Source organism: Dermacentor albipictus, chromosome 6, assembly GCF_038994185.2.
Source record: "Dermacentor albipictus isolate Rhodes 1998 colony chromosome 6, USDA_Dalb.pri_finalv2, whole genome shotgun sequence".
Lineage (NCBI taxonomy): Eukaryota > Metazoa > Arthropoda > Arachnida > Ixodida > Ixodidae > Dermacentor > Dermacentor albipictus.
The window spans coordinates 113,552,996-113,574,524 of record NC_091826.1 but is presented as its reverse complement, the minus strand read 5'-3'; the positions used below and the strand labels follow the sequence as shown (position 1 = coordinate 113,574,524).

Here is a 21,529-nt window from a genome sequence, read left to right as displayed (position 1 = left end):
AAATACTAGTAAGGGTATCCTGAGCTAGTACTGGCTAGTTTCACAGGGCCTGTGGTTGCGACTCAATGCCTCTTTGTTTTCACAAGGCGTGCAATAGTGTAGTGGTCGTGAACCGCAACAAACTGTAGCTTGCAAAAGGGCGCAGCTCGCTGTTTGCAGAATTCATAGGAATTCCAGCAAATGGCGTGCAGTCCACGCTACCAACAGCGCAATGATTTCACAGAAGCCACCATAAACATATCGAAGAACTCCCTTGAGACGTCAGGTGATGCCTACAAGACACCCGATTATAGACTGAGCCTTCTGAAAAATAGCTCCTCGCTAATGCAAATGCTTACGAGCCAAAGGCTTAGGACTACACTTCCAGCTACTGCAGACAGCTTCTTTCCACAACTCCTACAACGGAGAAAAATGAAAGTGCATGAGCAAAAGTGCTGACAGAAACAGAAAACTTACTCTGATGTTGGGCATGGCATACATGATCTACCCAATTTGTATCCAGACATTAATGTCCGAGTAGTTGACCTGGAAAATGCAGGCATACTTCAGCAGCCTGGACACAATCCCTGGTGATAGTGGATAGACACGGACAAAAAGACCATTCATCTCAAACAGGACACAACGAGTGCCACTGCCTCTGGCTGCATAATCGAGGATTCGGTGAAAGTTCGGCTTGTCAGGCATGGAAACGAAAAAAATGTGATCTAAGAATAGTCACACGACTATTATTTGCCGAGCATGCGCAGGAACATAATTGACTGGGACAATGCCACTGTTGACTGGGACAATGACTGGGACAATGCCTGAGACAATGCCACTGTTGTTGCCAAAGAATAGAACATGTCATCCCAGCGGCTGCTAGAATCGCTGATCGTTCAATTGACGCCAGCTACGATGAACCGGACACCAGGGACTATGCCTGCCATTTACGCATGTTTATTACATCACATGCTGGCTACATAAGTGACGACGTTTTCCTGTCCAACTCAGTGAACGAGGAACCCGTGTGTAGTTCCGAAACGTCGGGTTATACATCATACTTGGTCAGTGACCGTGAACCCCCCTTCACGCCTCTGGCTAGGGGAGAAGAACACAAGCAGCCACACGACTGTACCGAAGAGGTTCCGTTTTGTAGAGATCCTGTGCATCAACACCATAGAAGTGGACAATGCCTAACACGAGCTAAGCAGTAAGCAACATGACCCTTTTTATACAGGGAAGGATGTGCTACAAAGATGCTCGTACTACTGTAACGCTAATGTGCTTGCCTGTAGAAAATGACCACAATAAAAAACTCACCTCTTGCCTTGTGCTCAATGTTGACGTTACCATTCTGAATCACAATTACTTTATCCCACCTAGCTAACCGTTTGTAAAATCTCAACGAGGTTTTAATAATAATCTTGTCTCGACTACCCGAAACGCCAGTCTGTGTAGTAGTGTTACACATTGTTGGGTGCAAATCTGCCATAATCATGAATCCGAATGAACTTGCCCAATTTCAGTTATTCTGCAAAAGTATTTGGCATCACATCGTTGCTTTTATATGCACTGAGGCAATCACAGCTGTTAAACACATTTAGGTCGTACTGAAGATGTCAAAGACCAGGTAACATATGTGCTGAAAGGAGCAATGACAACTTACGACATTGGCAGATGCCATTCAGATGAGCGTTGCTGTGCCAGTCGAAATTCCTGCTTTTACAATGGCTAAACTAGAGACAGAATACCATGAGGCAAAGTGAAAAGAGAACAAAGGTGCATTTTTCAGCTACATCACCTCATTGCTCCAATGCCCATGCATTTGATAATTCATTCATACAATGCGACGGCCTAGGCAAAGCCACGTTTGGATGAACCAATGTCTGCTTTTAAACATCACAAAATTCCACTTTTTCAGGCACTAACGAACAACTGGCAGGTTTGAAGATTTACGAGTGTCAAGAATTATTGAATCTGTCATTCATGTGTTTACACTTTGTCTCATTATCTTCGTATGATCAAGTGTATGCTTGAAAGCGCAGACACTACTGCTGGCTTGCTAGCTAAACGCACTTTCAAGTGGCAGCTGGTGATAAAAATCTTCGAGCATTTGTCTATAAAAACCCTCGCGTAGATTTCGCGGTATGCTCATGCGCTTTCAGTGCAACGCACTGCGTGACACCTGCCTGTGAGGCCGAGCAGGAGAGCGCCAAGGGACGAAACATCAAATTGTTCATTTGGCACTGTGAATACGTATGTCTCTATTATAGTGTGCCTGTATATACACTTCGACGACGGCAATGATGCCACCGCTTGCAACAGTCGGCCAATTTAAAGAATGTGTCACAGCGTTCGCTTTCCATGTGTACAATCTAACAGGGTGAGTCTCTTTCTTATGCGAAAGCAGCCTTCTGGATCTAAAAGCATTGATATCGCGAGCGCAACAGAACAAACGGGTGGTAGTGCGCATGAGGTTAAAATCGTAGTCCGCAAAATATTGGCTATAAATACCGGCTCAAACACGTTACAGATGGGTGTCAATTTAAGGCGTGCAGTGCATTTAAAGCGTACTTTCAGCGAAAACTTCAGGCGGCGTGAAAAATGATGCCTAAGCATGCATAAATAACACACGCAAATTATGTACGTCCCAGATGAGCTAAAGTGGTCGCGAACAGCTACCTTACCTGTCTATGTGAATGACAAGTGCAGCCTCCGAGCTTCTATACGATCCCTATTCGGTATTGTATTGGGTACAAGAAAGAGTTATTACGCGGAAATATAAGGAACAGGTGGGGATAACCAAAAAATCAGAGATGTACGATTGAAGCTCCCATGCTACGCTCACATCCAATTGACAGGAAGCCGCCATGGCACATTTTGATTACCGGAAATAGGTGGCGCTTAGAGCCTTAGAACTAGAGTTGCATTAAAGAATGTTGAAACAGTTTTTCTTTTAACATATTCTACGTGTTGCTTACTTTAACTGCCAGTTTTAGTTTTCGTCTCTTGTCCAGAGAATCGTCAACAAAAAGCGCAATTTGCGAACTGTTTATTATCACGAATAGCAGCGAGAACCGAAACCGAAACCAGGGCGACGCGGTCGTTGCGGGTGCAGTTTTATTAACCTTGATCAATGCCTCGATGATAGTGCGCCGAAGCCAGCACATGCGTAAAAAGGCGATGGATGCTACATTCATGAGGACAATATCTCGACATCGGTCAATGCTGCATAACATAAGCTTGCAGCTGTAGTTTTCACACATTTTTTACACATGGTACGCTTCGGTTCTTTTCGCATTTACTCTTCGACACATTTTAAACCGTGCCACTACGCACATGCCAACATTTCGTCACAATTTCTTCAAAGCGGCATTTAGTTCATCGAGTACACCGACTAAACATGCGTGGAAACGCTTTCGAGCACCTGTCTCAGCAATCCCCGCCGCCCTCCGCCCCCCCCCTTTTTTTTTCTATACCGCCGCTAATTATTGCACCTATGAGTTAACCTCCACATACAAATCACTCGTGGCGCGTCCCTTATTCACTCGGAATTAAAAGTCGGTGCTGTAAACTTACGTACGTACAGTGCTATACATCGCGGCTAGTCGCGTCGCAATCCCGTGTTTCTCTAGGTTTAACGCCCGTTCAATACCTATGTAGAATCCAACAATCGGTTTGCTCTGGCGCAGTTAGAAGACGATCGTCATCGTGCTCTTTGCACACCACAAACGCGCCACGCACACACACTGAACTAGATTGCGCAAAACGCGCTGTTCCACCTTGAATCGCTTCGTTCGTGGTTGTGCTGTTTGCGCGAACGAACGCATCACACACGCAACTCGATTGCTGCTTGCGCACGCCTAAACGCGATTTTCCACCTTCGTTCGTGGTCGTGCTATTTGCGCATACACATTCGTCACACGCGCAACTAAATTGCTCTTTGCACAAACCAAGCGCGTCACACACAGAAAACTTCAATTGCCGTAAAACGAGCTGTTCCACCTTGTATCGCTTCGTTCGTGGTCGTGCCGCTTGCGTGCACGCATAATGAACCGCCTACCCTGCTACTCCGGCGAGTTGGCCCAAACAATGCTACCACATACTATCTGCGCTATGGTATATTTATATGGGCCCCGCGCGCGCGCGCATGGGGACTCGGGCGTTTCAGGAGCTAGGTGCGTTTTTTACATGACACCTAGGGACCTACGCTCCCCTAGGGCGAAAAGTTACCTAGATATATAGTTCCCATTAGTGCCGCGGGCGCGGCGCTGCAGTCGATCGGCTGCACAGGCGAGCGAATGTAAATGCGCTGCCGGGCTCGTCCCTGGCACTGGCGGAACAGGTCGCGGTGGCCCTCGCCCTCCGGAACGGGATCAGACCGCAGGTGGAAACAGATACCCGGGCGGCGGTCAGGGCCTTCACCGCGGTTTCGTTCTTGAGGGAGGCGGTGGGCCTGGTTTGCGTCCCAACGTCAACGAGCTGGCCCACGCCCGCGCGCGCGAACTCACCTACCGCGCCGGAAAGGCGCCGCTCGCTGGCGCGGATGCGGACCCGCGGCTCCACAAGGACGTGCTCCACAAGTTCAACGAGATTACAAAGCACTATCAGCTTGGCAGGAGCGCCTATCCCCCACCCCACGCCTAGCCCTCTAGACTTTAGTCTTTCCACCCATCGCATTCTGCATACCGGGTCCTGTCCAGGCCTAGCCAGGGTCAGGCGGTACGCGGACTCGTTCGAGCCCGATCGTCTGGATTGCTGAGATCCCTTCTGCACTTTAGAACACATGCTCTGGCGGTGTCCCTCGTTACTGGACCACAATCATCTTACCACGGAAGAGTGGGAGGAGGTGTTTAAAAGCTACAACCTCGCCGCGCAGCTACGAGCCGTCCAGAGCGCATGGCCTGCCCGTTCTGAGGTGGGAGCGGCCCGCGGCAGCTCCTGCCTCGTAGAGGGGGGGGGGGGGGGGCTCTGACGTCGCTCCTCAGGACCCTAATGAAGTTAACTACCTGCCTGCCAGCGCTTCGAGTACATAGGTTTCTCGCCAAGCCAACCGTGCCGCTCCAGGAAGCGATGCAATCAAATCTGGACCAATTTAATAGTAAAAGCACTTGACGGCACTGCATGGCGGGTATGACCAAACTTTACAGCTAGCTCCATTCAACACACTGCTGGAAACAGCATCATCAAATGCGATGAAATGGCGGAATACTCGTGATAGCAGTGCAATATGTGTATTCTAGTAAGGGTTTTGAAGCAGCATGTAATCCGGGCACACCTTGGAGCCCGTGCAATCTGACTGGGTGGACCGAAGTTGATGACTGTCGTGTTTACAGAGGCTTGGAATCTATCAGTATACGGACCTATTGCTTCGCTGCCTTCTCCACGTTTGGCATCAGTGCCCCGCGGAGTGTACGCAGACGAAGGGCCTTGGCACAGCTGCCGCCTTCACATGGGAACGGCGGAACAAAAGCATTTCCGTCGAGAAGCGCAGATTGACGGGAAGAGGTAAAAACCTGTGCCGTAGAGCATTGCTATGAAGAACAGCTCGGACGTTAGCGGGGCTGAGTTAGGAGCGAAGCGCTTGCATAGTATTGGTGTGTAGTACGTAACATATTGCGTTCGTATAGTTCGTAATCATATATCATGATCATCAATATTTTACTTTTAATTCCACCTCAGGACGAAAGTCTCTCACAGCTATCTCCAATTAGTCCTGTCTTGCGCTAGGTTTCTCCTGTAAATTTCTTAACTTTATCGCCCGATATAGTTTTCTGCCGTCCTCGACTGCGCTTCCTTTCCCTTGGCACCCATTCTGTCACTCTAATGGTCCACCTGTTATCTTCCCAACGCTCTATTTTTTTTCTCTTAATTTCGGTCGAATAGAATATCGGCTATCCCCCTTTTCTCTCTCATCCGCACCGCTCGCTTCCTTTGTCTTAACGTTGCCACCTCATTTGTTTCGTTCCAATGTTTTTTGCATGGTCATTAACTTGTTCTAGAGCTCCTGTGCTAACCTTCACGTTTCTGGTGCATTTGTTAGCACTAGCAGAATGCAATGATTGCAAACTTTTCTTTTCAACAACCCTGTGGTGATTCATCTAGATACACATACTCATGTACTGACTCAAGAGGCTCACTGGCGATTTTGTAGTCTTGTTCCCTTTCCAGGCTAATGAGCATTATCTTTGTGTTCTACATATTAAACTTCGATCCTGCTCTTACAATTTCTCGAATAAGGTCCTCAATAATTTGTGGTAATTTGTACCCAGCGTCGTTGAGCCGGCAAATGCGATCTGCAAACCGCAGGTCGCTGAGATATTCACCGTGGCTACTCAGTCCTTAGCCTTCCCAGTCTAATAGCTTGACTACGTCTAAGTTTGCAGTTAATAGCTTTGGATCGATTGTGTCTCTTTGCCTGACCTCTTTCTTGATAGTAACTTTCTACTTTTCTTGTGGAGAACCAGTGTAGCTGAGGTATATTTGTAGATATTTCCAGATATTTGCGTATCTCTCCTGTACTCATTGATTACGCATTGCTTCCATGTCTGTTGGTATCCCTGCAGAATTAAATCCCCTTTCATAATTTATGAAAGCCATGAAGAGAGATTCATTGTACTCTGTAGATTTCTCAGTTACCTGACTGATGATACGGACGTGATTCATTGTAGAATATACGTTCCCGATGGTAGCCTGTTCTCTTGGTTGATTATTTGGTTGAGTGAAGGCAAGTGCTGCTCAGATTGTGTAGGAAATTATCTTGATGAAAATTTAAACAATACTGAAAGCAAGAAAATGCGCCTTCAATTCTTCAATTATTTAACGTGTCGCTTGTCACAGATATTGTCATGTTGGCGTTCAGCCAGCAATGTGGTACATTTGAAGTCTTGAGGCATCGCGTACAAAAAGACGCAAGCTTTTCAAGCGTGAAATCTCCTTCAAATTTGAATAAATTCATTCCCATTCCATTTTTTTCTGCCGCTTTCCCCCGGGTCTTGCATGTCTTGCAAGACATGCAAGAATGGGCCTGAAGTGTCCATATAGCTCCTCTCATAGTGAAAATTCTGGAGCATGACTGCAGAAGATGATGAATGGTGCTGAGTGATTTCACAAAAAAATTGTGGAATATTTACACTGACGATATTACAATCTACTGTCGCACATGCAATGAAGGCCAGAAACACCTATTACGCGACCTGTAAGCATTGAGGAAATGAAAATTGAAGATTAACAAAAGAAAAAGTAGGTTTTTCAAGAAGGAAGTTCTTGTCGGGACAATATTCGACTCTCAAACCAAAACTACGAAGGAAAAGTCTACGCAGAATAATATGAATCCCACGAAAGTTCACCTTTTGTATTCGCTTAATCTTACTCGGGCTAGCGGGCCATATTTGCACTTAAAAAAAAGACTACGCTTCTAAGAGCCGGCCTCCCTCCATGCTTAGTCAGAAAGACATACCCTTTACATTGAGCAAGGATTGTGAGGCAGCTTACCAGCACTAAGTCCAGAGCATTATTCCGGATCGAGTCCTCGTGCTGGCTGACGTCAGCAAGTCTTTTGATTTATGCACCGGTGCTTCACACTATGTAGCTAGCGCTGTCCTGTACTCATGCGAGAAAGAAGGGCGGAAGTTACAAGTCATCATCATCATCAGCCTGGTCACGCCCACTGCAGGGCAAAGGCCTCTCCCATATTTCTCCAACAACCCCGGTCATGTACTAATTGTGGCCATGCGGTCCCTGCAAACTTCTTAATCTCATCCGCCCACTTAACTTTCTGCCGCACCCTGCTACGCTTCCCTTCCCTTGGAATCGAGTCCGTAACCCTTAATGACCATCGGTTATCTTCCCTCCTCATTACGTGTCCTGCCCATGCCCATTTCTTTTTCTTGATTTCAACTAAGATGTCACTAACGTTACAAGTAACTGGTTATTATTTGTACGCGTTCTCAAAGGCGCAGTAACACTATATGACGACCGAGAAACAAGTAATGGCAGTTCTCACGGGACTGAAGTATGTTGAAGCTATCCGGAAGGCCGCCGCTTTAGACTATTTACCGACACTCTGGCACTGATTTACCTCTTAGGGCTAAATCAGCTAAAAGGAAGGCTCGTGCACTGAATATGATACACCAGTTTACGTTGCACGTTAATCACAAGCCCGGCGATAAATTCCATTTGCCGATGCGGCCTCGAGGCCTCAGTTCAAAACATTCAATGACGGATTGCACAGCGAGTAAAAATCTTACGGGAAAGCACTGACGATATGAAATTAGAGAGTAAAATTTATTGTTTCAGAAAATCTTGTTCCGGAAATTCTGCACATGAGACATGATAGCCTCGACTGAGGAGGGTGTGGGGATGCTCTGGAATACTTACTAAAAAATTAAGACCTGGCTTCATTGGAGAAATATGAAGATATATATGGCAGTAAGTTCAAACGTGCCGTCATTGTCAAGTTACTAAGGTTGAGTACTGCACGAGAGGACAGCAGGTGGCTATTCCTGCTTATTTCCAAGTCCCCTACGAAATTATGCACCTCGACTTTGATGTGATGAAAAAGTGCGAAGCGGGAACGCACAACTCAAGCCTTCTTAGTGGCTATACACGTGTGTACTATCGTGAGCAATATGAGCAGGAACACGTGAGCGCGTGGGAAATAGCCTCGAAACCGACGTGGGGCGGTGCGTTGCGGCCGCTGTAGGAAACAAAGTGGAAAGGGCGCCGCGGTTCCGCCGACTGTCGGCACTCCCGCCTCACTAGCGTTACTGCGTAATGGCAGCTGATTGCGTGTCACCGGGCGCTAGCGATGATAAGGCGGTTATGTCATGCAGAGCGTGGACCGTGCTGTCTGTAGTTGAGCGCAAAATATCTCTAGCTTTCTTTTTATCATACTTGCGGATCGTATCGCAATGATACCGGCGTGATACTGTGGCGCCTGTAATAGCGCTCGCACGCAGGAAAAAGGAGGGCTGTTTTGTTATGCGTGTTTTTCTATGTCTCGGTTATTGTGAACAAAGAAAAGTTGTACGCAGCAGTGAATTTAAAGGTTTTATTAGACGATTGCTTAATGGTAACAAAATTTTCATCCACACAAAAAGTATCCCAATACATCAGTGTTACAGCTTGACCTTTCCTTGCAGGCTTCATGCGTTAATAACGGGTCATGGCTCCGCCTGCTTGAATGACGGCCTCCATTCTTTTTGGCAGAGACACGTAGAGAGCCTCGATGAAGGCTTTGTCATCTTGAAGATGTTTCCACTCGCGCTTTATGGCTTCCCACAGTTCATCACTGGTCGTCGAGTCCAAGGAGAGTCTTGAAAGGTTAGGCTTCATACGTGCCCAAACATGTTCTATGATGTTCATGTCTGCACCCTTCGCACACCACTCCAAGCTCCTTACCTCTAGTTCGCCTAAAAGACGTGCCACGACCTTTGCTGTGTGAACGGGAGACAAGTCCTGCTGGAATAGATAATACCCATCCGGGTGTGGACCATTCAGTGCATAGGGGATCATCTCGTGCTCCAACAATGTGCAATATGCAGATCTCGTAAATCTCCCAGGGATTCTTACAATGGGACTTAGGCCATCCCGCGAAATAGCCGCCCACACGTTTACTGACGAGCGTCCACTTGCAGCCACCTGCTTGACGTGCTGCGGAGAGAAGCGCGTATTCTCCATGCGCCATACTCTTCTCTGCTGGTCCCAGCGGCTTGAGAACGTAGATTCATCAGAGAAGATGACATATTGCCAATCCTCGACCTTCCAGCTGCGGTGATCTACAGCGAACTTTAGGCGAGCAGTCTTGTTGGCAACTGTGAGAAGGGGCTTCTGAGCAGCGATACGACTACGGAGGGCGGCTTCCCTTAGCCTTCGCCGCACCGTGCTGTCGCTTACATGTTCCAGGGCAAGAGTACTGCGCACCTCCTTCGCATTTAGAGATGGCTTCTCGTTGACTGCAGCAACAATTTGTAGGTCTTGATCCGCCGACGTGGCGCGAGGTCGCCTCTCGTGCGGCGCATCCTTAATGCGTCCTTCATCTCGGTACGCCTGCACTATCCTGTTGACTATGTTTAACCGGCAGCCCGTCAAGGCAGCAATGTTTCGCTGCGAGTAAGCTTTCTTCGACAACTCAACGACTTCTTCCCGCTTATACAACGGCACTCAAGACATCGCAGGACGCTGAAACGCACTTCTAACCGCGGGCAGTCGTGGTCTCCCTTATAAGCATTTGCCACGAAAAAGAAATTAAAGATGCGCGTCGGCCGTGACGTAGCGTTTTTACTTCTTTTCTTGTACATCAAAGATTCGAACGTTTTCATGAAAGGTGCGACTGGCCTTACGATAGACCTTTTAAGAAGTCGGCCAGAAAATATTCTCTGTCGCATGCTTGCAAATATCTAAGAGTCGGATCTGACCGCTCCACATACGCACACTCAGGCAAAGAAAAAAGGAACAAAAAAGGTTAGCAGCGGTATTTTGCGCTGAACTACAGACAGCGCGGTCCACGCTCTGCATGCCATAACCGCCTTATCATCGCTAGCGCCCGGTGACATGCAATCCGGTGCCGTTACGCAGCAACGCTAGTGAGGCGGGAGTGCCGACAGTTGGCGGAACCGCGGCGTCCTTTCCACTTTGTTTCCTACAGCGGCCGCAACGCATCGCCCCACGCCAGTTTCGAGGCTATTTCCCACGCGCTCGCGTGTTCCTGCTCATATTGCTCACGATAGTACATGCATGGCATTCAGCGCACACAGGAACCGAAGATGGGAAGTTCGTCATCTCGATTTTGGAATTACGCTTATTGAAGAAAACGAGCGTTAAGGTATTGGAAAACGGAACAGGGTTTCCGCATGTAACTCAAGCAATGTGCTTACGACAAAGGCATCAGATTTAAATTATCTGCTCTGTGTCACCCTGAAAAATAAAGACAAGCCTAGAGGCTAACGAGGGGCCTAGAAACGTTCATCACATTGTTGCCATCATACCATTGCGAGCAGAAGTGCACGTCAGCAGCTGCTATCAAACATCATAATCACTCCTACCTGGCTGCCTAACATGCGTTCACTATTTGCCGTATGAAGTCAGGTCACACTGCTGCCGGTCCTTGAGAGCCGTTAACCGATTATACCAAATCACAGCCGCCACATTAAACCGTCATTTCGGGAATAGTCTACTCGTCGGAATAATGGAAAGCAGAGGAGCAACTCGCACGCCACAAATCCGCCACGAAAGAAAGTACTGGTCAGCGGTCCTATTCTAATTTGCCATGTAGTGATCTAAACAGAAAGTTTTGTCAGGAATAGTTTATGTGGACCAATATCTGCATTTGTTTGAACATCTGCAGTCATAAAACAGTTACCCACCGTGGTTGCTCAGTGGCTATGGTGTTGGCTCAGTGGCTCAGTGGCTAAAGACGGTCGCGGGTTCGAATCCCGGCTACGGCGGCCACATTTCGATGGGGGCGAAAATACGCGTGTACTTAGATTCAGGTGCACGTTAAAGAACCCCAGGTGGTCGAAATTTCCGGAGTCCTCCACTACGGCGTGTCTCATAATCAGAAAGTGGTTTTGGCACGTAAAACCCCATAATTTAATTTTTAATAAAAACGGTTTTCAAACGCGGTATAAGGCAGGCAATTCACTTTTTTAGACAATACGGCGACCCAGAAATACCAACTCTTGGAACCATTGTGCATTATTATCTCAGACTAGATAACAATGGGAGCCCTGTGAAATGTGAGGTTTCGCACAGAAAAAGGGAATGATATGGGTCGCATATAGAAGTGGAATAAGACGGGATGGGTAGTAATCAGATTTGTCTGTAAATAATTGATGTAATGACAATTCATTCTACAATTGAAAAGCGCCCTCAGCTGCCGGGTTCATTTATTCAAGAAGAACCATTAAACACTCGCTATACAGATGTGAACTGTGTACGGCGTGACGTATACGCCACACGGCAGCTATTTTCAAATAGGTGAAGGTGAAGCCAATATGAAAAACTCAGGCCACAACGAAATTATTACGGAGCCCTCCAGCATGTGCATTTCGCACGGTGTTGCTTTGTGGTTAAATCACGGCAGTTAGTTCTGATTCTAAGCTTCGCAATAATCCTATGGTTTCGACAAAACAAAAATCTAACGAGTCAAAATACTTCCTAATAAACTCTTAGGCGTCTCCTTGTCTGTGTGTTTAAGAACAATGGCTGTTATTGACCCTAAATGGGCTGAGAATTCTGACGACGTTGTTATAATTCTTATAAAAAATCCTCGTATTTATCAAGATATTCATCAACAACAGCCAATTTTTGTCCACACTAAAATCAAGGCATCTGTCACTGATTTGTGATGATTCCGGGCTTGGGACCACTGAGACCATAGTTTGTGGGATTATTTCTTAATTTAGTCTTGCTACCTAGCTAACCATCATTTGTTGTCATTGCTGCCACTGTTTATCTGCCCTGCGCATAATATGATGTGCGCAAATCCACCTAATCATCTTAATATCAATCGGAATGTCAGTTCTTATTCGAACGCTAATTACCCTCACCGTCCTCCTCTATTAATACGCTTTTTGTTTCCACTGCACGGTTTTTTTTGTTACCCTCCAATTTTCCGTATGATATGTTAGTACTGTGTCAAGAATTGGCGATTAAGTATTTTACACTGTCCGAAATGGACGTATGAGGCGGCAACAAACCCACCCCGCGTGCATTTAGGGGTGATGCGATTGCTAACTGGCGATAAGGTTCACGCCTGACCGACCATGGACCAGAGGCATGAGACGGGACGAGACGAGAAAATAGATCCATCAGTTTAATAAAGTCATGTCATAGGCATAAAAAAAAAGATCCGCAAACTACACGCAGACGGTGGCACGCTTCACTGATGGCGTACGAGTCACAAACAAAAAAATCTTGACCTGACGCGCAACACAAAGTTGACTATCGTCAAATAATATAAAAATACAGTAAAAAAGACACGTGACAATAAAAGCGCCAAAAAATTTACTAATAGAATATTCAAAAAGGAACCTGCGATGATTAAATAAATGAAAGATGAAACGCCATTAAAATCTTAGTCACTGAAGTATCCTTACGTAATTGAATGCAAATGCACAATGGCTTCTCTAAGCTATCACCTTGCGTTAAAACTCCACCTTAAACCACATTGATCCACCCTAATGCAGTTCAATCTACCTTAATTCCCTTATTACACTATAATCAACGTTAATGCACATTAATGTACCTTAATACACTTTAATTCACCTTAATCCTATTTTAGAGAGTCGGCTAGCTCAGTTCTTTAGCTGTGGGCCATGGCGTGTGTCTGACGTCGTAGCTGTTCAGCGTGGGATTTCACAGTGCGAGGCAGAGCAGGTTCAGCGCCAGGAACGTGACGCCATCGCTTGGTCATTTGGGTTTTGGTACCATCGGATGTTAACGCCGGGTGGACGCCGGATTTTTTGCTTCATAGCGCGTATAAGGCTTTTGAATTAAAAGTGTCCGGCTAGAAGTTTTTAGAGCAGGTTGAAACACGAGCCTTATGTGTGGCGTACTCGACAAGATCCAAATCTGACAGGCATCGGGCTGTGGATACCTCGCTGCCGAAGGTCCTGACAGATTGTACCATCTGTCGATCTACGCGGCAAACTTCGCCCTGAGGTTTCAGCCTGCCGACCACATCTTCAGCTATCTCTCGATGCACCACCACTCCGCTCTGCCCTCCAAACCGCTCTGTCTGGACGCCTCGGCTATCCTGTCCCTCTTCACGCGCCGGCCGCTCACAAGACGAACAGGTCCGGTGAATTCATTAAAAATTGGGCGCTTCCCTGCCTTCCGTCACGTAATGCGCTGCGGCGGCTGCGGCAATGGTGGCCATGTCGTGAGTGACAGGGACAAGAACTTTATAACGTTTTGACATAGTGACATGATTGTACCAAATGTTATGTTAAAGTGAAACCACAGTGATTTCGCAATGTAACACAACACTGTGTACATATTGCTGTTCTGGAAAAAAGCATATTTGGCAGTATTAGGCGCTCTCCAACATTTCGCCGTGTTAAAGGTTTGCGTGTTTTATCAACAAAACCCATTTGACTGCGTGCCTAGTGGTCATATGCTACGGCCGTACTTATGCAACCTATGTCGTCTATGACGTCCTAATCGCCCAAAGCGCCAAATATCACGCAGCACTCTGCTATTTCTTCGCAGTGTCTGTCCTAGAAGGATATAAATATATGCCCATGATGACTTCACGGTAATGTTAGTAATTTAGTAAGACAGTTGAAATTTTCGTCGTAAAACACGTTGTGGGGCAAGTTGGTGCATGGCTTTCAATAGGTGAAGCGCCAATAGTGACGACACACAAGAAGGAATACAGACAGGACAAGGTGCTACTTGAACTGTTTATTGAAGTCACAGGTGGCTGATTATATAGCCATGAGGTGAGGGGAACGAAAAAAGAGGGACACTGACCATGTGAATGCGCACGTGCGAGAACACTGTAGATATGTATGAAGGGAATCACGCTTAATCTAAATCTAAAACTTATCTAAAAACATGCTTTCATTCGTGTATATATTCACAGACGGGGTCTGACGGGATCGTGTATATATTCAGAGAAGGGGTGCTGACACATTTGTCCCCTCTTTTCTTAATCTCGTTGGCCTCCAACAATTCACGCGCCACAGAATCTTTACTTTTAAACATGATTGTTGTGTCATAAAGCCTTGCTTGACATACTTGTTCATTCTCATTCCCACAGGCCTTCCAATGAAGCGACAAGCTTGAACCTTATCCATTTTTCAATGAAAGCTTATGTTCCCGCAAGCGTTCATTATTACATCGGCCAGTTTGGCCAATATACTCTTTTCCACACTCCAGCGGTATGTGGTATACGACCACATTCTTCACACTTAACAAAAGGGTTCGTATGTTTAATAGAACACCCTACTTTCTTCTTGTGTGTGGTCACTATTGGCGCTTCACCTATCGGATTTTTTGTGTTTTAGTCCTTTTAACTATTTTTGTTTATGGACTCTTAAGGCCTTTTTGTTACGTTTTTAGCAGCGCACCAATTCAGTATATGAATTTGTGAAGTATCTCATGGGGCTTGCGCTAAATTAAAGGTCTCGGCCCATTTTATTTCCCTCCTTGTATGTTTTTGCATTATTTTCGTCGTGCCGAAATTCCCCGTGGACTCCCTTAACGAAACGATACTATACTTCCACGACAACATGTAGACAGTGTCCCTTTAACGGCATTAACTTATACTGTAACCCAGGTGTTCATAATGAGTGGTTACCTGGTTATGGACGCCATCAATCAGTAGTCGACTCCTGAAGGTACTGACACCTGCTACTACGCAAGCCACATGCGTCACCGATGAAAGCGCTGTTGACGTCCCTACAATGTTCAAGTCAGTTGGGTCAGTTGGTCCGACATGTTTAAAGAGGAAAAGAACCGCGATTTCAGACGGGACGTAAGACAAAGAAGTGGACAGGACGAATCGTATACCGCTCGTCCTGTCCACTTCTTTGTCTTACGTCCCGCCTGAAGTCGCAGTTCTTTTCCTCCCTATAATGTGTACTGCTCATATAAACATCGCCGAACGCAACGTTCGACTTCTTTTTACGTAGTTGACCCATTTCCCCTATGGCTAGACTTCCTTACGGCAGATTCCGCTCTGATCGACCCTTACGCCGGTACCCACTGCCTCAAACTTCCTCTTTTCCCGGATATTTGGGCAGAACTACCCAACAGCTTCAATACTGCCACCTGCATCTTCCTGCAGCCAAAAGCCTTACCTTTCACAGATTTTCTGTCTCCTCTTCCCGTGCCCAATAGTTATTACGCCGTTCCACCTATCCCTGATATCCTTTTCATGCGATCTATCACTGTGCCTCACTCAGTCAGTACCGTTGCCGATAACATGAAAGGCTTCGCCGTTGTCGATTTTGGTGTGACAAAGAAAGATCTAGCAGAAGTAATATCGGCTGCCAAGCTGCGTGCAATAGCAGATGACGTTTTCAGTAGACGTCTGCTCTGAGCTTTCAGCATGTCCGCAGGATGCAATTTACCTCCAGACCACATTTAGTCCCATAATTGCTGCAGACCTATCGTATGAGCAAGCAGCAGCTTTATGCCACCATTTCGCTTGCTACAGCGACAACTTCAACCTCAACAATCAAAAGTTGGGTGAGGCTTCACTGATTAATCTTGACATAAATAGTTGTGGTGCTAGTCCCATTCATCGCTAGCCCTTACAGTTGTCTGCATCAGAGCGCAGGGTTTTCAAGATGCCGTGAACAAGATGCTTGCCAAATACATTGATGAACCTCGTCTAGCCTTTGGGCGTCGCCCGTTGCGCTTGTTAGTACGTGGTGTATTTGCGTCAATATTACCATCTAAACCAAATTACAAAAGAGCCCATTTACGCCTTACCTCGCATTGATGAGGTAATGCACCGTGGTTGTCTACACGGTGCCAAGTCTATTCATCAATAGACGTTCGATCAGGTTATAGGCAGATCCCTTTGCATGAAGAGGACCACGGGAAGACCGCGTCTTTTACCCCTGACGGTTTATATGAATTCAATGTTATGCTATTTAGTCTATGCAAGGCCCCAGCAGCGTTCAAGTGTATGATGGACACTTCTTTCAAGTGTTCAAATGGTTATCATGCCTTTGCAACCTAGACGACGTACTCTTGTTTACCCCAACATTTGAGACACACCTTAAGCGCTTATCAGTTATTCCAGTCTTCCAGAAGGCTGTGCTCCAAATAAATTCAACAAAGTGCCACTTCAGCCGTCTCATCGACGCTTGCGGTATTCAACTACGCCAGGAGAAAATTCATGCCGCCGCGTCTTATCATGTACCTCAGTCTGCAAAAGACGTCAGAAGTTTTGTAAGGCTGAGCTGTCAGTGCTGACGGTCCGCGAAAATTTCGCAGTGATTTCCAGACCACTTGTAGTGAAAGACGCGCCCTTTACGCGGGGAGACACTCAAGCCTGCCCCCACCTCCCCACCATTCTCACTGCGCCGCCTATACTGAGACAGTTCCTGCCGTCATCTCCTACGGATGTCCGTACTGATGCCAGTGGTCACGGGATCGGAGCCGTCTTAGTCAAATGCAAACTAAAAGAAGACTGTGCGGTCGTGTACATCAGCGGCCTCAACCCAGCTGCGGAGTGCAACTATTTGATTAGAGAGCGCGAATGGCTTTCTCTGGTCTGGGCGGTTTCCAAATGCCACCCGCATTTAGACGGCACGCCCTTCTCTGTAGTGTCGGACCATCACTCACTGGGCTTGGTTTCGTAATGCAAGGGTCCTGCCGAAGGCTTGGCCGCTGGGACTCAGCTGCTACAAGGTTATTCGTATACAGTAGCGGAAAAACTGGGCCGGCATTAAAAAGACCCAGACTGCTAATCAGGCTGTACAGTGGATGCGCCACCCGCCGTCTTTGGCACCGGCACCGTCACTTGCGTTCTTTCCATTCATCAACTGCTCCACGTGGCAGACGAGCAAAGCCGTGACGCTTCTTTGTGCGCCATGATTGATTCCCTGGATTTTTCGCCTTCCACTTCGCCCCTTCAGTTGTTTGTCTCCAGTGGTGGTGTATTATATCACCACAACGTTGCCCCAACGGTCCTGCCCCACTCCTGGTCATTCTCAAGCACCTCCGGTTGGATGTTTTTCATGAACTTCAAGACTTACAAATGCCGGTCACCTGAGCGTCTCCCGCGCTTATGAATGGATTTGCCGACGCTTCTTTTGGCTAGGCCTTGCCCGCGGCTCTGTCCAAAACTACGTTACGGTGTGCGAGATGTGCCAGCAACGAAAGACATCATTGAGGCTCCCTCCTGGGTGCCTTCAGCCACTCGACGTCCCGCTGGGGCCGTTCTCTCGCTTTGGGTTGGACTTAACACTTGGCTCTACCCTCATCTCCTCTACCCAAATCGAGCAGCTAGTGGAAGGCTGTGCCGACAGGTTACGCCACGCGCTACGCAATCGCGAGAGCTTTTACAACAAGCTGTGCCACGGATCTAGCCTATTTTCTTCTTGACGACGTGATTTTACAGCATTGAGCTCCAAGCGAACTGCTCACTGAGCACGGCTGGACATTCGCGCTGAAAGTCATCGCCAACATACTGCAGCCCTGCTCAACCAGGCACAAACTTACCATTTTATTATCTACAAACAAATGGACTGACAGACCGTCTGAATTGAACCATCAGAGACCTGCTTGCAACGTATACCTGGCCCTACCATGTACTTATTAGGACCTTGCTCTTCACTATGTAACATTTGCATATACTTTCGCGCGCAGCGATTTTGCGAGTTATTCCCCGTTCTTTCTGTTGTTCAGCCGAAAACCAACATTGCCCACCAAACACATCTCTTCCATCCGCCACAAGAAGGGCAGCAAATATGCTCTTGCCACCAATACCAGGGCGGCCTTAGGACGATAAATGGCCCACCCTCGCCTCCGGACCTCTCAAGAGAACCAACGCATTTCTACGATCGACAACACAGGGACGGCCACTTTTCGCCTGGTTCTCTGGTACTGTTGTGGGCCCCAACCCATCACCTTGAGCTGTTAGAAAAGCTTCTGTCTCGGTACACATGTCCATGCCGAGGGCTGCATACCATGACACCAGTTACATATGAAATCGCCCCAGACTGCATCATTGCTTTATGTGCTCCTCAGCGCACGAAAACTTGTAAACGTCACACGCCGCAAATCTATTAACATGCTTGCTAACGTCAATATCTGACGCACCGGGACGGTACTTATGCCACCTGGGATAGTGCTACATGCATATTGCGTGTTTCTTTTGAATAATGCGCACGTAGCCCCCGACGAAGAAAAACTGCTCCTTGGTCTAGAACTTTCGGCTGATAAATCTTGTAAATAGTCTTCACTGTGAAAAATGTCCTGACTCGTTTCCGGAACGATACATACATGTATTGGTCCTACGTTTGATAGACACATTTTAGTCTCGATAACTCAGGTATTCCTAAAGATGGCCAGAGGTGCTTGTTTTCCGACTTCATATTTCGACCGTTGACTCGTCTTCGCAGGAATTAATTTCGGCGCTATGACATAAATATTATTGAAATGAATTTGAACAATTAAAACATAAACTGTTAAACTTCCGAGGTACTCGTCACTGAGGGACTTTTCGATGCATATCAAGTGTGTTGGCCTGTGGCCATGAGACACTGTAAGAAAAGTTAGGGCGCATTCTTTCACAGCTATCGCTGTACATGCTCTGTTACGCACTTACGGGGATGCAGCTGAAAGATATGCCAAGAAATCGTCATAGTTAACATGGTAATGAAGAGTCACAAGCTACTTGCAGTTGGTCGCAATGCATCGCTCCTCGCTAGAACCAACAAGTTAACGTGAAAAGATACCGACAACGATGCCTGCCTTTAAGTATCGATTAGCCACTATGCATGATTACCGAGATAGGAAACACATTGAACTAAACGAGACATATTGATAGCTCAAATGCAGCTGCTTCCGTCTCCGTCGATCGGTCGTCCGTCCAGAGAACCCGTGTGGAATTAAACTTTCAAGAGAAAGCTTGAAAATCGCTATGGTCAAGGCATTGCTCATATATAGGCCGAAGTGTTTTCGACCAAATGCCATTAGACGTTCTTACCTTTTCAAAGGGACTTGACACCTTGTTACGCATCCTATGCTATGCAAGGTCGCGCACGTTCCCGGCTATGTTCAGTTAAGGGAACACATAAGTGTACTAGTGAAACGGGCGGCAGTGCTGTTGAAGTTTTGAATAAAAGCCAACACATCAGGGCGACGCTTGTGTTAGGGGTGATATCGGCAAATAGTGAACATCAAAAAAACATTGAAATTGCACAAAATCGAATATTATTCGGACGTTTGTTTTTTATTTGTGGCCGATCTTTACAGTTACTCATCAATCACGATTTAGTGCCAGCGACATAAACACTGCCGCGGCCAGGTTCGTTCCCTCCTATTTCACAGAGACCCCAGCTGCGCCGGTAAGTGACTGTTGATTGACGTCATACGCTCTCAGTGACACAACTGCGCTGCGGCGAGTACGAAAGTAAATGCGGCAAATATGTGATAGTCACAGACATAGGACTGTGTTATCTGAGTGAGTCATCGCTGGTGAGCGGAGAAGAATTGTCAGGCGCTTGGTTGAGCAGCGGGATCGCAGGCAGTTCTTCAGCGCAGCCGTCCTTGAAGCTCAAATGGCCACTGCTGATGGGCATCTGCGAATGAGATCATCATCACCACCATCCTCATCATCATCATCATCAGTCTGGTTACGCCCACTGCAGGGCAAAGGCATCTCCCATACTTCTCCATCTACCCCGGTCACGTACTAATTGTGGCCATGTCGTCCCTGCAAACTTCTTAATCTCATCCGCCCACCTATCTTTCTGCCACCCCCTGCTACGCTTCCCTTCCCTTGGAATGCAGTCCGTAACCCTTAATGACCATCGGCTATATTCCCTTCTCATTACATGTGTTGCCCAAGCCCATTTCGTTTTCTTGATTTCAACTAAGATGTCATTAATTCGCGTTTGTTAAGATGTCATTAACTCGCGAATGAAGTGTGCAATGTAAAAATTGAGTTGAGATGTATAGGGTGTGGCTCCAGTGTAAGCTGATAAAATTCTAACGATTGCAGAGACTTTCGCGCATCCAACTTCTTAACTCCAGATTTTAGGTTAGGCATCTCAGCTCATGTTGGACAGATAGCAGTTTGTTTTTTGCTAGAACAGTATTGGTAACAAAAACCAGTTAACTCGGAGTTCCCTCTTAGGTAATAGCCAATTACACTGCGGTTATGTTCGAGTTCGCTGGCTCCTTGAGGTAGACGGAAAAGAAAGATTAGGTGCAACGTACGCTATACGAATTTCAGCTACGCGGTAGGCAGCTCCAAATTTAGCAGCATTGAACGTCTACTACAGCTTTACGATAGTAGCAAATCAGGGTAGATATAGAGTTAGCGTACTCGTTATTGAAATTTGTGTTTGTTGCATTCCATCAAGCAAAAAAACTTTCTTTGTTGAAGCTGTATTACACAACATAACACTTGATCTATAATAAAGCAGCCTGATTAAAAAGCACCAATGCAAACAATTTGCATGAATAGTAAGTTTCATCGACCCCATATGAATGAATGAATGTTTATTTCATCTTGAATACACTTTCAAGAAAGGTGCAGGGGCAAAAGGCGCACAGCGCCTGACAGGGGCCCCTGTACCCCCAATATAAGTTGTTATTATACATTATTTAGTGGTAATTCATTGGCAGTGAGCGTTAGCGATAGATAGATAGTGAGCGATAGTTATCACACCCGAGCTGTAGTAGATAATTGGACAGAAGTCAGCGTATGATGGACAACCTTAGGAATACGGGCGCTATTCCTATTTGTTACGAGAACGTTTTTTTTTAGTTATCGGTGGCAATGTTTCGAAGTCCTGTTTCTTGAGATAGATTACCCTTAGAGGCCGACATCACTTGCATTAGAAACCATAAAGAA

At 46.6% G+C, this 21,529-nt stretch overlaps 1 protein-coding gene across 1 annotated transcript in view; it reads right to left on the bottom strand.

Moving 5' to 3' along the window:
• Positions 1–19,897: 19,897 nt before the first annotated feature.
• The window catches only part of LOC135908332 (putative sodium-dependent multivitamin transporter), a 74,111-nt gene continuing 72,479 nt past the window's right edge, over positions 19,898–21,529 (bottom strand). Inside the window, exon 11 of the mRNA XM_065440089.1 lies at positions 19,898–20,249. Within this exon, the coding sequence (XP_065296161.1) occupies positions 20,124–20,249 (126 nt within the window). The 3' untranslated portion in view covers positions 19,898–20,123. The remainder of the gene's footprint in view (positions 20,250–21,529) is intronic.